The sequence below is a fragment of the Pagrus major genome, chromosome 7, assembly GCF_040436345.1.
Source record: "Pagrus major chromosome 7, Pma_NU_1.0".
In the NCBI taxonomy this organism is placed as follows: domain Eukaryota; kingdom Metazoa; phylum Chordata; class Actinopteri; order Spariformes; family Sparidae; genus Pagrus; species Pagrus major.
In genome coordinates this window covers 18,452,789-18,470,858 of record NC_133221.1, presented here as the reverse complement: position 1 = coordinate 18,470,858, position 18,070 = coordinate 18,452,789, and the positions used below count along the sequence as shown (strand labels likewise).

Genomic DNA, 18,070 nt, shown 5'->3' with positions numbered 1-18,070 from the left:
AGTGACACTTTCACATTGTCCAACCAATAGTCCAAACCTCAAAGCAGCCACATCCTCACAAAAACCTCGAATAATAAGTGAATTTGAACGAAAAATATATTTTAATGTATCAAAAATGCATTGAAATTATTCTTGGGTAGCAAATGATGACATTTGAGAAGCTCAAACCATGCAGGACTCAATATTGGCACCAGGCGCGAGCCAAATGCTGGTATAGTGTGCGAGCTGGTAAAATTTGAACATTCACTGGCCAACTGGCCACAGTCGGAGCATACCCATCTTCAAACTCTGCCCTCATTTTGCACGGCTGTGATGTTATCAGTTGACATAATCTGTACACAGACAGACAGACAAACAAATGTCGAAACAAGGCTCTGAAAATCACTTCTGTGGTAGTTCCCACTACATTAGGTGTTTCCAGGTGCACGAATGTGGGCCAGGAAATCTGTTCAGTTTTTATGTGTAATCCTGCTGACAAATCAAAAAACAAATGGACACAGGTGAAAAAATAACCTCTTTACAGAAGGTAACAAAACACTTTCCTAAGCTCTTCATATGTTTTTGTGCAAAATTCTTAATTTTTAAATGACTAAAGCTGTCAAATAAATGAAGTGTTAAAAAGGATGATATATTTGAACTGGAGTGGAGTAGATGTATAAAGTGGAATGAAAATAAAGCACTCATAAGCATAGTACAATACCTAAAAATTGTTTAATTACAGTACAATATACAGTCGCTACATTCCCCTGAGATGTAAAATGTAGACGCCCCACCTTCCTACACAACACCAGGCTTCACCTGCTCTAATACGACTCCAGGTAATCAAAGTCCAGGACTAAAGGAGCACACGAATGGTCTGTTTCAGTGTATTGATGTTGTGGTTAAGATTATAGTCAGTTGGAATCTCTCTTGACAGCAGGCGGCGACGGACTGTTGTCCTCCTGAGATAGGCGGAATCATAATCAGGACGAGACAACGCCGGAGATTGGATTTGCATTCAGATTCCTGCATATTTTACACAAGCTTGCTTTTTCTGCCTGCAGCCCCAAAAGCTATTTTAAGGCGGTGCGCTTGTATTGCAAAAACAGAAAGCATGTTTTTGACCCCCCACCCCCTTGTAAAAAGAAGAGGACTTGGGGAGGCGAAAAGCATTTTCTTTTTTTTCTTTTTTTACACTATGATGGAAATAAAGCCCTGACAGTGAGGCCAGGAAATGAAAGGAAATGGAGTGTCACATGCCCCCACCAGCATCACAGCAGGGTATTAGGGCTAAAGTAATGGATTCCTCACACACGCCATTACTTCAAAGTGGAAAACATGAGGACACTGCTACCTGCGAGGCCAAGCCCTTTTACCAGGAGTAAAACTGCTCATAGAATGAGTTGACTATTGTGATTCACTCAATATTTCCGCTAATGATGATGATCTAATTAACACAGACTAGATGGATTGCAGTTTCACCTGCAGAACACACTGCCGAGCAAGGTGTGCCAACAACATTCACCCAGGATCACAGTATGCTGCTGGGTGTTTTAGGGTCTTTTTCTTTTGCTTTGTGAAGAGGAAGCGTAGGATCCAGCTGTGTAATTTATAGGTCTGTTCCAGCAAGAGTTCTCAATACATTCTTCAACTGTTACTGGGGACTAAAAATTGGCTCCCCTGAAGACCAACAAATAAAAGAAGTTAATGCACATGACAGGCAAGCTCACCAAACTTCAGTTCTGAGTGTTGAAGCATTTAATCACAGGAAGTCCTGGATTCACTGCTACGGTGGTATAATACAGTGAGCTCCCTGACTCTTAGAGCTGGCCGTGTTCATAACTTTGTGGTCTGGATGTTACCCAGACTGTATTGTTGAAGTGTTTACTGTCAGCCTTAATATCAGTGTGATCTCAGTCATAATGGATGAATGGTTCTTGTCCCATGCCCTCTTTGACAGAATTATTTCTCATAAAACTCGAGTTCATGTTTAATGACAAATACTTACATAATTCCAGTTGCACTTTAGCCTCTGAAGAAACAGTGGTGTATAAATGTTTTTGTCTGGCGTACCCCCACAGCCCTTTGAGATGGGTTTCAAGTGCCCTTCACTGATATATTGTATGGAGTGACCTTCATAAAATTGTTCAGTCGTGTTTCATAGAGGAAATCTGATCTTTTTTACAGTTTGTTAAATTAAGTTTGCAGTCATCTGATTTTAACCATTTGGAGAAGCACAGGCTGGACATAAAACTATTGATCCATTGTCATGGTTTGGGTTTTGGGGTATTGTTTCCTGTTTTATTTTGTATATTATATCTTTGTGTGTCATGTTTTACTTCCCACTTCCTGTCTTTGTCTTTTCCCACCCTTTTTCTGTTACACCTGTGTTCCATTAGTCAATTATTCCTGTGTTTTTAAGCTTGAGTTTCCCCTCACTCTTTGTTGGTTCATCTGCATCTCCTGTGTTCCTGTGCCTGTTCCCCGGTCCTCGTGTGTCCTCTGTGTTTCCGCTTTGTTCTCCATTGCTTCTGGTTTTGTATTTCTCTTAATTTTTTTCCATGAACTTTCCTTTGCCTGCCTTTTGTTGTTTGCATTGTGGATATTGGACTTTTGATATCAGCTCATCAATGAGCATGTTTCCATGCACACTAATAAACCGATCATTATCTACGGAGTTACCAGATTATTCAAGCTGTCGTTAACATTACAGAACATTTACACCCGACAATTGAGGTCAGCTCTGCAGATGTTGCAGTTAGGCTGATGAATGGGAGTGAAGATAAATCCACTTTTTAAACCCAAAAGATTAAAAGTAACCTCTGAGCTCTCCTCCAGTCAGTAAACAACTTCTGATCGGAGCACAGTCTGATGTGACTCCGGGTGTTTATTCCTCCAGAAGGTCTGAAGCTCCACCCGTCCCTCCCCACACAACACTTGGCAAACATCTTTTGTGTCGTTTTAATGGAGAAACCCCTCACCCTTGTTTGAGCGAAGTTATGAAATGCAGGACTTTTTCTGATAATGGAGTATTTTAATGATGAGTTATTTTTACTTTTACTTGAATGATATCCGTACTTCTTCCAGAACTGCAAATACTCCTGGTTGGGTGATCCAATGCCAGTGGATTGGTTGAGGAGTGCTGCATCACCAATGGAGGTATCATAAAGAGATCCAAGAACATGTCATGAGACGAACGAGAGAGAGGTTAGACTTATACTTTGTCAAGGCAAGCTGCTTTGCAAAAATGTAAAAAGCCTTCAATAAATGTGCTTAGCACCTACGCAGTTCAAGTCACAGTCTTCAAGTGGGCATGTAAATACAAGTAGCAGCTCACAGATACTGTATATCAAGGCTGGTGTCAGCTGCCAGGCAATCAGAGTAGCACTAATTGTCACAGGTGCAGTCAAGAAAGTGGGCGAGTACAAACAGGTTAGGTCTCTGTCAAAGAAAACCTGACCACGTAATTGGCTTTTCAGATTCATGGGTAACACACAGTGAGCTCCAGTGTCACGAATTTTCCCTGAATAGATAATCACCCATAAATCATTCTGACGAGGGCCATTTTCTCATCTTGCGTTTTGTCAGGTAAGGTGGGTTTGAAAATATTGCCAACATGCAAATGAATACATTTCCCTCTTGGTTTGGTTTTGGAGAAGCACTCATCCACGGTGCAGAGAGCGAGTCCTTACCCCAGTGAAGCAGCACATCTCGACTGCACTGGTGTGAAGCAGAGGATGACTAAACCAAATGCATCGAGTTGGCAGACCGTTTGACTTGAAGCAGCTGAAACAAGGATTTTCCCAATGTGACCTTTCAACTCAGAGAAAACCTTATATTTTATTTCATCTTCACTTCTTATAATGCTGAGACTGTCAGTTTTTAACAGTTCTTCAAAGACTTTCTGCAGGAGCTGTGTGGGAGATGAGCGCCAGCTCAAAGCTCCATGTAGGTTATATCAGAAGACACGCACAAGTCTGGGTGTAGACAATAAGAAATCCACTGGTTTCTGCAGTTTGTAGAGGTTTCTCTCTCAGCCCCTCTTTCCCAAACTGTCGCAGAGAGTTGGAACGATGAAGCTGAGCTGTGTCACACCCACACAGCAGCAGTGGCTGTTATCTTTTTGCTCACAGTCTACAGCTATTTCTGTTGCCTCTGCCAGTGTTTTTGTGTGCAGCGGGGGTACACACACACACACGTTTGGCAATGTTTGTGTGTCTTGTGAGGGGGTAAGCAGGCGTAAGAGGGATGAGACTGAGCGCAGGAGTCACAAAACATCTCAGGAAAGAAGGATTTGGGCACAAGAGGTAAAAGCTGCCAAAAAAATGCAATTTTTTGGAGAATTGTCTCCTTCCCACAAATCATCATTAAAAATCGTTTTCCACAATGCTCAGCCTCACATTTGAAAAATATTAACAGAAAGGACTTCATCATTAAATGCTTCTGAGCATCACAAGAATCGATGGCGCTGTAGCATACGGTACAACTCATTGATCACGTTCTTTCACACACAAACGAGACTCAATCAGGCAGCCTTGAATTCACCATGAGATACTTTTTTCTCTATTTTCTCTTCATCCAAGGAGCAGTCATTCATCACTCTCCCTTTGTTAATATCCCATAAGACCATAGGAGGGTGTCTCTGGCTCACACAGGCCCAAATCCAGCTGCTTGTGTAGATGACTCACAAGGCCGTGCTTCCCTGTGGGGGGCTCTGTCTTCCCCTCCTCTCTCCTACTGTATTCCTCATTCTCTCTCCCACTGTCTCTCCTCCTCGCTACACTCTTCCTCCCTCCTCTGTGCTCTCTCTAATCTCCTTTACTCCTCGTTCCAGCCTCCCACCCGCTCCCTCTGTCCTCTCTCCACCTGCCAGCTTTTTCTCTCCCCGACCGATGCCCCTCTGCCTCTCTCTTATCTTTAAAGCAGCTACAAGGAGTTTTTAACTGGTTATGAAAAAGACTCAGTTTAATACTGATGCTTCTATATGACCTACATAAGCAAATGAGATAAGATAAGCTATTTTGTTGCATGTTCCCAGTTTGATTCCCTGGGTAATCAGATGAGTTTACGGCACTCAGATTGGGCATGTTTACATTTTCTAAGGCAAAGTTTTACAGTAAGTAGTACATTAGCTAGTGAAGAGGAGGCATGAGGAGAATTTTCTGGAAACAATATTATTCTTGCAAAGAGAAAAAGAAAAGAATTGACTGAAAAACAAAATCATAGAGCACAGGTGTAAACATGACTCACCCTTCAGCGGTCATTCAACAGATGTAGAGATTTGATGCTGAATCGGCCCTGTTCCTCCCAGAGAGGTACTGGATTGATATTGTCTTTCATTTACTAAATATAGAGCATGTGCAGTCCATGGAGGTGCACTGTCATAAAACTGGCCTTCCTGCCAAGCTCTATATACAGTATATACTGCGGAATGTTGATAACTTTCTCAGCAAAATAACTATTACAGAGGAACCGAATCTGTTAGCGGTAGGATTACAGTGTTTCCCACAGAATGGCCATGTAGCTGTAATAGTCCACCTTCATGAACACACACTGACTTGCGTCACCCCTCTTTTTTTTCTCTCCCAGTGTGTGTCTACTGCTCTGTTGACTTTCTTCGTCAGCAGTCTGTTTTATAAAGTTGCCCAAAAAACACATTTTGAACTTTTTCAGCCCTGATTCCGTTTTCACATCAGCAGGTGTGGAGGAAGCTTGTTGTTAATGATTTAACCTAATGACACCATCAAAGCAAACGTGTGTTTTATTGAATGTGTATAGGTATAGTGTCTAAAAGTGTATTATGCGTCTTATACAATTTTTTTTGTAAATTATACACTGAGCAAATAAACCAAACAAAAAAACAAACTTTGCAATGGCACAAACACACTTGGTTAGACTTAAATATACATTTTTAGTTTAAATACCTGGTATTGTCACCACAAACATGACTAGAAATTGTCCAGAGGTCTCCTTAAAATATCCAGTGGTGTCACACTTACAAATGTTAAAACACTGCGGTGCCTTGTCAGAAATATCCACTGCTGGTTTACTCTTACAAATGCTAAAAGGCATTCTTGCACTGCGGTGATACTCATGTAAAATGTCGTTTTTATTCTGAAAAAACACTTTTCTCAGAATAAAACCACTTTTGTCCACAGGGGTCGCCAAAATCAACACAGATTGAATGTTGCTCGTAGTTGCTTTAAATTCACCACCCACCTTCCTCCTCTCTCACATGTTTTCCTTTTTTACCAGCCTCCTCTTCTCCTTCCCCTCCATTCACACAGATTACAATCCTGGATCCAAGTCGCTGAGGAGGTAATCTAAAGTGTATAGTAAATACATCCAGAGAGAGCAGCAGATAGAGCAGCTGGCAGTGTAGGAAGTATTATCCAAGCACTGTGTGAAGCTACCACCTACTTTCTCTTATTTGAGAATCTCCAACGCCTTTTTCTGTATGACAGAGCTGGTGAAGCTGGGCATTGTGTGCACTTTTCAGTTTGCTGCTAAATGACACACATCAACCAGGGCATGGTTCTCGCCGCTGAAATGGTTTATGGCTCCTGGCAGCATCCGCACTCGGAGATGTAACAGCCATTTGATTTGCGTGAGATTAAGTCAGTGGAGATGTCTCACAGTTCTGAGAGACTGCAGGAAATTTATGAGGGAGGGGGCGGGGGGCATTGTAATTTAAATTTTTGCTGAAGGGAGGTTAGTCTGACTTTTTTAGGAGAGCCTTCTTTCCCCATAGGACTACTGATACTCTAATTCACCCCATTGCTTTTGGCTGTTCATAGTTTAGAAAGTTAAAAATATGATCAGCTATATCTTCAGTGCATGGGTAATTTGGCAACAAGTCCTCTAAATTAATGACAGAAAATATGTTGTTTTTTCATGCCCTCTGGAACGATCTGACACCTCTGTTGGCAGGACGACAGCAGTTGTCTGTGCCCTCCTAAACTTACAAATCACTGCTAGAAAGAAAAAATCTGTTTTAGGATCTGGTAATATTTTGGTTAAGATTTGTTAAGGTTAAAGTTGAAATTCACCCAAAAAGGAAAATTCCTTCATTATCTACTCATCCCCATGCTGATGTAAAAATCACGTAAAGTTTGTAGTCCATAAAACATTTCTGGAGCTTCACAGCAAAACAGTGTTGCAGCACTTAACATTAATCAACTGATCAAAGATGAGGACTTGTTCAAAAATTGTAAAAAAAAAAAACAAAAACAACCACCCAAACAAATATATATATAAAATTGCTCCTTACATCGAGAAAGATAAATGAAAGTTAAGTACACTGTATCGCATTTGTTTGCATTAAATATGCTATTCTATTTTAGTATCATTATTATGAAAAACATCTGTGAAGCTACACTGAGTTGCCTTCTTTCCCATCTTATATGCATAGATAATATTTAATGTACTGTAAATATTGGAATGTATGTGTGTGGGACAATCTAACGGGGATCTTGAGGTTCCCCCTTCGAGTATTTTTCACAGAGAGGATTTTCGATTTTGTGTATTTTGGTGCCTTTTAAAGGGGATGCTTTTATCTGGCTATATTAGCATGAGAAGTTTCATCCAGAGGAAGGGTTTGGCCCCAGATCACGTATTTAAGATATTAAAAAGCTAAAAGTACAGAAATTGCTGGTTAACCAATTTATAATAGCTTTGTGGCAAGGCCCTTGATTGTGCTTTTCGGGGGCTAAAAATACACATTTGCTAATATTTTAAATAGTAAATAATTTCAAATCCAAAAAAGATAATAATAATAAAAAAAATAAAAGCCTACAGCTATAACTACATCTATAGATTCACTTTTCTTTACCTCTTCATTTCATCCCTTTTGTTCTCTCCCTCTCTTTTAGTCTCATTTGCCATTAATCAGCTGGTTGATTCTAAAAATTGCAGACTCATTTTCTGTCAATCAACTAATTTATTATATTCTGTATAATATAATACTATAATATTCATTATACAGTGGTCTGTTTAGTGTATGGTCAATTAAAAACTGTTTAGTCTTGCAGTTTATTAGGTTCAGACTGGATTATTTATCTTCTCAGTATCCTCCTGTTGTGTGTGGGCATGTAATAGATTTAAATAAAATCTCTAAAATATCTCTGACATTTTCAATTCCACCGTTGTTTTTGCCCATAATGGGACTGTATTTTTATGGGGGTACAGGCTGTTCCAGCATGCAGCAAACAGTAAATAAGACCCACTCTGCCACATAATGATATTCAGCAAATCAGACTCCCCCCTGAGAAGTCAGCACTCTCATACTGGAGCTACTCAGCTCCTCTCCATTGTGTAGCTGCTGATGTTAATAATGTGCATGGTCAGGTTCCTAGTGCTTTACTCTTTATTGTCAATTCTCATCCAGCCAAATATCTCCACTGTGTCCTTTCGGTTGAAACGTAACATTAACAGTCAAAATAAATATGACATGTTTGTGTTTCTTTTCAGTGACTCTGACATGTTAATTATTATGATTCATCACAATTATTTTCTATTTGACCGGCGATCCCAGCTGACAAACCTCCAACACATTATCTCATATAGGCGGTAATGGGAAAACACCTACAGTGCAGCGTAAACTCAGTTATTCTTCTCATATCATTTTTTTTATCAGACGCCTAATGATGATTTATAGCCAATACAAAGGAGGCTAGTGAATCGTGGTGGCAACTACATTTGTGCTGCTGAGCGAGACCTGCGTTGTGGCCCCGAGGTGACTGGAGTTCATTTGAACAGCAGAGCAGAAAGGTCACAATGGACGGGTATAAAGCACAGTCACCAGGAGCTGTGAGAAGTAGAAGCTCTAATGATACTTCCCACTAAGTCCAGATCCAAATCTGAAAATAAATAGCTTTATACTTTCAAATGAACTCAGCTCTTGAGGTCTAGAAATTGGTGGGAGCTGTTCCACCCACCATCAGGCATGAAATGGCCCACCGTGCTGCTGGAGAAGCTGGAGGCTGTTTTAATTGGGCAGCGCTGGCAGTGCTGTGACAGACCAGGAAGAAGTCTGGTTCTGCTGGGTTTCCAAGTCAATACTGAACCTGCAGTCCACCTGATCTCTGATTAGAGTGGGAATAGCTTCAGCACACCTCCCTCCTCGCTCTGTTGATCAGATTTAGAAAAAAGACACTCTGGATCCAGAGGAGCTGTTGACCACACTGACTGCAGACCTTATTAATTCATGAGTGCACCATTGTTGTTGCTGTACCCTCAGTAAAGTAAATACTGCCAGCTGCAGCAAATAATTAAAATGACTACTTTAAGATCATTTAATATTTAGTATTTAGCAAAGTGTTAAAAAGGTAAACATTTCATAATTTGCTGCAATACCAACTGACATATAGAGTGCCGCAGGAATGAAGCCTAAAAAACGAAAATCAGAAAGCATTTTCGATTCCCTGGTCTCAAAGTCTGAAGGTTTTTAGAATGGGCTTAGGTTAGATGCCTGAAATCGGGTCAGTGGTTAACACAGGCTCAAGATATTCTCATGTTTTCTTCTGCAACACAAAATAAGTCAGTAAATACCCCACGAGTTACAAAGCATTTACATGTCTTCAAAAAAGTGGTTGCTTGTGGCTAACTCTATCTTAACAACTTGCAGATTGGTCAATTTATCATCAGTGTGTATACTATAGTGTAGTATGAAGCTTAGTGGTGGTGACCGTGATGTAGTTACTTCATAGCCGTATATAACTTTTTACTTCTGGCGATTGCACCTATGCCTTAAAAAAATCATAAAAGTGTTCTTTCATGAATATTACCTCACTGAACAAAAACATGCAACTTGTGTATGTATCATAAACTTGTGTTGACGACAGAGCTTTACAATAATCCAAAATCCCATTTGATTTTGTCCAGGGCGGTGCTCTCTTCTGGTTTTGCCACCAAAAATACTTCATCCCTGCTGTACTCTATTGTCTCATATTTGAGATGCTCATGATGTGTTCACATAACCCATTGACAAGCCCACGAGTCAGTGGTTGAATACATTTGACCAATTTGAAAGTCACATATAGAAAAAGTCAAACATTTTTTGGGAAACGCGCTTATTTGATTTTTTTTTACTAAGAGTTAGATGAGAAGATTGATCCCATTCTTTTGTATGAAGTACAAATATGAGAGTGTGTAAGCTTAGCTGAGCACAAAAAAACAGGTAAAAAGGAGTCTACAACAGGAAGTCATTGCACTTGACCGATACATAAGGGCCCGTGTCCCCATAATGTCAATGTCGCTCTTTTTTAAGCAACCAATCATATATCAGAAGGGGTAAGACCTGTCACTTGTAATTCTGGTAACCAAGAAAATGGAGGAGAAGCTTGTTCTGGCTGTGTCTGTTGAGCGCAAGCACTATTAGACAGAAACTAAATCATAGTCAAGACAGAAAAGCCCATTTGTGGGAGCAGATCAGCCGACACTAAATGTTTCTGATGGGTTTTGTGCTTTTGTGTTTTTGTCATTAACTGTGAAATCAGCCCTCTGTTCGCATAGCGTTAACTAATGTCAATCAAACGTGCATCGTTTTTTTTCTCTCACAACACAAGTGCTTCAACCCAGCACTCCCAAATGCACTACCGGCGCGTTTCTGCAATAAAGAAACGTAACATGGACAAAGCTGCCATTAAACCACAACTGCATATTTGTGCAGATTAAACAAGGGAGATATCACATGTTTATTATCGTGCTCTAAAGGTGTTTCCAGTTCTTATGCTAATCTAAGATAATCTGCTGCTGGCTGTAGCCTCATAATTAGTGCACTGATAGGAGAGAGGTATCAGTCTTCCCCTCTAACTCGTAGCAGGAAAGTGAATAAGTATAATTTTCCAAAATGCCATACTCTTCCTTTAAATCTCTTTGCCGTAAGACTGGTTTTTCAGCATGTATTCTGGCTCATAATATGTTTGCCAGCCAGAACTCCAGAGTAATTGGTGTAATTAGTTCTGAGCAGAACTCTCTTGTGAATGATTTTTGCATATTATCCGTGTGAAATCTTATATATATAAAGGGTGTAATTCTATGTCATTAGCTGTTGATTTTGTTCCTGGCTCCCTGTCGGTGGTTATTGTTCAAGCAGTAAGTGGGTGGGCATGGGAGGTGTTGGCTCTATCTTAGGCTGGTAATTTATGGCTCCAGCTGCTGTCTCTCTCTCCCCAGGTGGACATGTTGATTCGTCAGCAGTGCATCTCATTAGGGGGAGAAAACACATCTCTAAGGGGAAGCTGCTGTGTGAGAGGACAGCGCTGATTGGACACTAGTCTCTCTCAGGGGGATAGATGTGTAGGTACACATGCACCATCTCGTGACAGCAGCTTTTCGAGTGTATGACCCGACACTGACAGCCGGATTTATCAGAAAAGAAGACAGCTGAGCTTAAAGGGAACTCTCTCTCATCTGTTTTACATGTCAAAGTCTTATTACAGGCAAGAATTCAGTTCTTGCCTGTAAACCTTCTCAATTCAGTCTATAAAACCAGAAACAATAAAGTATCTTCCACACCATCAATAATTTGATGGTAAAATCTGTAGTATCGGTGTCTTATTCTTAACATTATGATTAGCAGAACAGTTCCACCACATTAAAGGATAAGTTCACCCAAAATAAAAAAATATTGTCATTGTTTATTCACCCCCATGCATTTTGAAAAAGTAGTTTAGTAGCCCACAACAAAACAGTGTTGCAGCATTCTCCTAAACAGCTGAAGTAGATGGGGACTTGTTTTAAAATGGCTGCTTGTGCTAGTACAGCATAATCCAAGTCTCCAGAAACCCAGAGATCCAAATCGATTAGAAATTTGGTTATTTACATTTAGGGCGTTTAGCAGATGCTTGTCCAAAGTGACTTACAGTAATTCATACATACATTCATACACTGATGGCAGTGGCTGCCATGCAAGGTGCCGACCAGCACATCAGGAGCAGTTTGAGGTTCAGTATCTTGCCCAAGGACACTTCAATATGCAGACCAGGGGAATCAAACCAGCGACCTTCCGATAACAAGACGCTGGCTCTATTTACAGTCTTTTAAAAGCTGATATTATCACTGTAGCTGCTGAGCTTAAAGCGTTAGCACGCACATGGTCTGAAGTGGGTGCACAAGCTCGATGATGAAAATCAAATCCATTTGGGATCTCAGGGCTTCTGGAGACTTGGATTACGCTGAACAAGCTGTATGGAGCCATTTTATTTTCTACATTTGAAAACAAATCCCCATCTACTTAAGTTGATTAGGAGAATGCAAAAACACTGTTTTGCTGTGAAGCTCCATAAATGTTTAGTGGGCTACAAAACTTCACCCAGATTTCTCTGTTTTTGTCACTCTCGCAAACACAGAGAAACAACCACAGTGAAGTCAGTCTTAGGCTGGATATTCAACAGACCAGCTCCTTCCTCTGACTTAGTTTCAGCCTGTCTTGGCAGCAGAAGGGCTGTCAGCTCACCTCCCAGCCCTCACAACTGCTGGGAGTTTCTTCTAGGGGCCATCAATAAATTACAGTTTGAATGACACAATATTTATGTTTTTTTCAATACCTTAATGCTGACTTTTCCCCATTATTGAAAATTATGATCCTCACACTTCACCAGTGTAGTAGAACAGCAGTAGAGGCAATGTGTCCGGTTTCTTGATACCTTTTGGTATTGATTAAGAGTCAAATTTCAAAAATCAATACTTTTCCAATATGAAGACGTGTGTCCTATTTTTTCCAATGCAGTTTTAGTTTCTGTTATTGATTTGGAGTCTCATTACATGGAAGCAAGTGAAAATACTGCCATTATTTTCTGTCAAAATATTGATGTAAAATAATTGACAAATCACACTTTTGTAATCAAAAAACATGTGTTCAAAGAAACCAATTTAGTATATTTTCTAAATTACAAATATCAATAATATGGGCAAATCATCTTGAAAGGTTTTAAATTTAAAAAAAAACACTGGTATTTTATTTATTGATGGTTCCTCAGTCAAACACCCAGCAGTTAAGCCTGAGGACTTGGTGGTGAGCTAACCGTCCTCCTGCGGCCAACTCAGGGTGAAACTGAGTAAGAATATGCTGCTGGGTCTGGAGAGTGTCTGTCGAATATCCAACTTCAAACTAATCTCACTGCAGGAGAGAGCCACACACACAAAAATATACATGTTTTTTACTTTCCTACTTTTTATTCTCGTTCTGCCTCTCAACGATGACAATGAATTATTCAGTTAACTTCAAACAACAAACTAAATGCAATTTAATGTGTTGCTGTAGAAACCCATCCTTCTGTTTACTGGCAAACCTGACTCAGAATAAATTAGAAGAACAGAAGAGTAGCAAAACAAGCCCATGCAGACTGAAGCACAGTGGAACTAACAGGATAATTGATAAAGGGACAAAGATCTACATCAAATACACAGTATTCTGCTACTTATGACTAATTAATGTCAAACTAAATGACATTTTAAAAAAGACAACTTCACCTGTGTTTTAAAAATTAATTTAAAAGATTAAGTTGCCAAGTTCACCCAAACAGAAAGGCAAAACTAAGGTTCAGACTTACCAGACAGACGACACTGTAGGAGCACGACAATTGACTATTACTGAATGAGGGTTTATAATAAATAAATAATAAATAACATACTACGTTTTACAAAAAGTAATTTGTTTTATTTTATTTACTTATTTACTCCCTGTAGAAAGTAATTTACATTACTTTTGTGTTACTCCACGGCTTCACACAGTGTGTATACCTCATGAGGAGGAGTCTTTAAATTGCTTAAATTGGGAACAGTAACTCATGACGTTACTGTGTTAGATACAAATGTAATGTGATTACAGTACACACAAAATGTCATTATAATATTAACATTTTTACTTCACTTAAAATATTTATCTCATGAATCATACATCGTCAGGGTTTTTACACCTATTCGTGTGTTTATGAGCAAAATTGTGCAACTTTTTACAGTGTGGGTTAGTATATATACAAAACATAGCCATGTTTATGTGTGAACTTCCTTCAACCCACTAAAGAGGCCACTTTGATTAAACATTATCCAGCTACTGTTCAACTGGAATGTTATAAATAAAAACTACATTTTCAAATTAAAGTATGTTCGAGTGGCTTTACACAGTTTGAATTGACTGTAGTCATGACGATGTTATGATTCCATCATGATGTGTTTTGAGATTTCCTCTCCTCACTCATCAAATCTGTTGATCAAACTCTGAAGACAAACCAACCGAGAAACTGAGGGAAACTAAACTAAACTAAACTTCAAACTAAAACTCAAGATGAGTGACCGAGGCGCATCTTCAGACCAGCCAGGCTCCGTGTTTAATGATCTCCGTCTGGAGGGCCACTTTTGTGATGCAGTCATCAAAGTCGAGGATGTGGAGTTTCCCATCCACAAGATGATCCTCTGTAAATGCAGCTCGTACTTCCGGTGAGTCAGTAATCTGATATCAGGGGGAAGATTATAAATTAATATCCGTCTAAATAAGCAGAAAAACAAAACGATGGGTTCATGATTAATCACAATAAGCAATTAGTTGGTTTGTTTCATGAGCAGTTGTGATGAAACAAGTTGATCCAGAAGTTTTACCAGGGGACCTAATGTAACTTAGGAATTACCTCCCCACGTTTTGGTAGGATGTTGTACAGTTTAACAGCAAACAATTTGCCCAAAATGACATCAGTGCACTGAAACTGTAAATCTCACTTGCAATTAAATAATAATAAATCAGTGTGAGGATGAGAGAAAGATGTTGAATACTGTTTATTTTCAATCCTGTCCTGTGTTTTCATCCTGACCCACAGAGCTCTCTTCATACGCTGGTCAGCCCCAGACAAAAAGGTTGTCAACATCCCAGGCCTGTCTCCTGATGTGATGCAGATCATCATTGAGTTTGCATACACTGGCGCTCTCTCTGTGACAGAGGACAATGTACAGGAGCTGCTGATAGCAGCCAATCAGTTCGACGTAATGGACATTGTACGAGCCTGCTGCGATTTCCTGGGAGAGCAGCTCAGCCCGGAGAACTGCATCGGCATCTGGCGCTTCACCAACATCTGCTCCTGCTTTGAGCTGCAGAGCAAGGCCTACCAGTTCATCCTTGATCACTTTGAGGAGGTTGTTTCCAGTGAAGAGTTTCAGGATCTCACTGTGCGGGAACTCACTGACATCCTTGAAAGAGATGACCTCAGTGCGAGCAAGGAGAGTACTGTGTGCGAGGCCATCCTTCACTGGATCGCCCAAAGACCTGAAGAAAGACAAGGAAACCTGCTTGTGCTCTTGTCTAAGGTAAGTTCTGCCACTAGCTTCAGCTTGGATTTAGGTGACAGCAAAAACATCAATACTGTAAGATCACCTGGGTGCTTTCAAACCTGTAGCTCCACTCCAAACAAACTAAGAGCTGTAAGCTTGAAGTCATGTTAGAACACAGACTGTATACAAAGAGAGATACAAAGTGAAGCAACTGCAGTTCAATTTAAAGATTTTCTCTTGTATTCTCTGTGTAGGTCCGGCTGGCCTTGATGAGTCAGGATGACCTGGGGACTGTGATGTCCAATGAGCTGGTGAAGAGCAACGCTGAGTGCTTCCAAATGGTGAAAGAGATAATGGAAAACAAAGACCGCCTTACCTCACCTGCACTTGTCATGCGTGACTCTGTCGCTCGTCCTCGCCTGCCTAACGCCATCCTGTTGGCCATCAGAGGCTGGAGCAGAGATGATCCAACTAACAGCATTGAGGCGTATGACATCCGCGCTGACCTCTGGATCAACCTGACAAACAATCAGGAGTGCCCTCGTGCCTATCACGACACTGCCTTCCTTGACAGGTACGTCTACTGTGTCGGTGGCTTTGACAGGGCGGAGCATTTCAACACTGTTTGCAGGCTTGATCTGAGCACACACACCTGGCAGGAGGTGGCACCCATGCACTTCCGCCGCTGCTTTGTGTGCATCACTGTGCTGAACGGATGCATCTATGCCATTGGAGGTCATGATGGGCATGTACGCCTCAGGACTGCAGAGTGCTACAGGCCCAACACCAACCAGTGGACTATCATTCCATCCATGCATGAGATCAGGAGCGACGCCAGCTGCACAACACTCAACAACAAGGTGGGTGAAGTAAAAAGAGCAGCTGGGACTAGTAACAGAGAGATGTATGGTGCTGACTGGAACATTGCTAATTTGATTTTCTACCTGCTTGGAACAAGATTTACAGGGAATTCAGACCTGGTATTAACATCCATCCTGAGTGATCCAATCACAGGTGGACAACTCAAAACCCTTCAGTTCACACCTCCAATGACCAATTATGATCTGACTTCCTCACTCTTGACATGTAGCATCAGTTGAACAACAAGTTTTTTATACAAATAAGGAAACATCTTCATGTATAACATTTGACGAATTAAACTAAACAGTTTTGTTGCAGACAACATTTTACAGAGTTAAGTTTCTCCCAACTCAGCAACTTACAAACAGAAGCATAAGCAGAAGACACTTTATACAAGTGAAGAAACGACTTAATGTATTGCATATAATACAGAATTCACAAGAATTCATGAATGAATTAGAATTTGTTGTAGTTTGTTCGCAAAGTTTGTAAGTTTTTCTTCACTCAATAAACTCTTAAAATCATTTGATTTGTTATGGGAGTCTGGGGATATTGGGGTCAGTAGTTCAATGGTTAGTTGAGACAGACAGCATTCACAAACATCTGCTGCTAACATTGGCATGTTAAGAGAGCTGAAACATGAAGTTTGCAAAACAGTTTGGCTACACTGAGCAAGATTGTGTTGGCATACTGAGCCGTACATTTTACAATTGGAAAAATAAACTTCTAAGTGATCTCCTACAGACAATGTAATGGTGGCACGTTTCTAAATCACCTCAATATCTTTTGCCTTTCTGTTCTGCAATTTATATTATTTATCAGCCGACAGCTGCAATAACATCAGATCAGCTGCAATTTATTTTTCATTTGGACTATTAGATTTAGACGCTGGTTCTCAGCTGTAATTCACTTGTTATCTTACAATAGTGTAAAAACATTTTTTTTTGCATTATTTGCGTTAATACAAGGGACAAAGTCAACATTTGAAGTTGAGAAGTACTAAATAACTTAATGTCCCTCCTGTTCTTCCTAGATCTACATTTGTGGAGGTTTCAATGGGAATGAGTGCCTGGATTCCTGTGAATATTACAGCCCAGAAACCAACCAGTGGACTATGATCGCCCCCATGAACAGCCAGCGCAGTGGAGCTGGCATCGCGGCATATGCAGACCGCATCTTTGCAGTGAGTACATAAATGTCTTGAGACCAAATGTCTGTACCAAATTTGTGCCAACCTGTCTTGTAGATTGTTCATTGAGGTCCATGTGCTGAGAAACTGTTTCCATCTTCATTTAAACACCATTTATTCAACATTTCCTCTCACAGGTTGGTGGCTTCGATGGCAGCGACCATCTGCGCAGCGCTGAGGCCTACGATCTCTGCACCAACACCTGGCACGAAGTGTCCTCCATGTTGACCCCCCGCAGCAACTTGGGCATCGAAGTGATCAATGATCTGCTATTTGTTGTGGGTGGATTCAATGGCTTCACCACCTCCTCTAACGTCGAGTACTACAACATGATGATGGATGAGTGGTCTGAGGCCTGTGACATGGAGATTTTCCGCAGCGCCCTCAGCTGCTGCGTAGTGCGCGGACTCCCCAACATGGCCGAGTACACTTTGTCTCGTGACGCTAGGCCACTTTTAGAAGTGGAGTTAATGGAGGAAGAATCCACCTAACAGTCTTTTTTTATCGTGACTTTTTTACTTTTTTATTGTGTTTTAATGCTGATTTAACATCAGCATTGAAAAGATTATATACATTTCTCTGAGCATTAAAACAGCTGTTTCTTTTGAGCTTTCTATAATTGTTCACTTAGAGTAGGAACTTATTTTGTGTTACGTGAGAAAGGTTCTGCGTTCACCTGCTGACTTTGTGACATCAAGCTATGTCACCATGTTACACATTTGCATATTTTATGCCAAGTGGTTGGTTTGTCACGTAAGAATTGATTTAGCGCAGCGGCTC

General features: G+C 40.5%; 2 protein-coding genes across 2 annotated transcripts in view; one reads left to right on the top strand and one right to left on the bottom strand.

Annotated features, from left to right (window-relative positions):
- The window catches only part of adora1b (adenosine A1 receptor b), a 55,662-nt gene extending 50,224 nt beyond the window's left edge, over nt 1-5,438 (bottom strand). The window contains exon 1 of the mRNA XM_073470884.1: nt 5,230-5,438. The gene's annotated coding sequence lies outside the window, so the exon portion shown is untranslated. The remainder of the gene's footprint in view (nt 1-5,229) is intronic.
- An 8,828-nt stretch (nt 5,439-14,266) lies between these two features.
- Nucleotides 14,267-17,781, top strand: LOC140999412 (kelch-like protein 10). Its single transcript, XM_073469782.1, has 5 exons — nt 14,267-14,418; nt 14,793-15,276; nt 15,495-16,100; nt 17,135-17,284; nt 17,428-17,781. The coding sequence occupies exons 1-5, from the start codon at nt 14,267-14,269 to the stop codon at nt 17,779-17,781; spliced, it is 1,746 nt and encodes a 581-aa protein (XP_073325883.1).
- Nucleotides 17,782-18,070: the final 289 nt, after the last annotated feature.

What these genes read in the sequence shown, in the direction of transcription:
- LOC140999412 (XM_073469782.1), top strand. Translation starts at nt 14,267, where the DNA reads ATGAGTGACCGAGGCGCATCTTCAGACCAGCCAGGCTCCGTGTTTAAT. An exon ending in AAATGCAGCTCGTACTTCCG is followed by an intron (nt 14,419 to 14,792) that starts GTGAGTCAGTAA and finishes CCTGACCCACAG; the next exon opens with AGCTCTCTTCATACGCTGGT. An exon ending in GCACAACACTCAACAACAAG is followed by an intron (nt 16,101 to 17,134) that starts GTGGGTGAAGTA and finishes TGTTCTTCCTAG; the next exon opens with ATCTACATTTGTGGAGGTTT.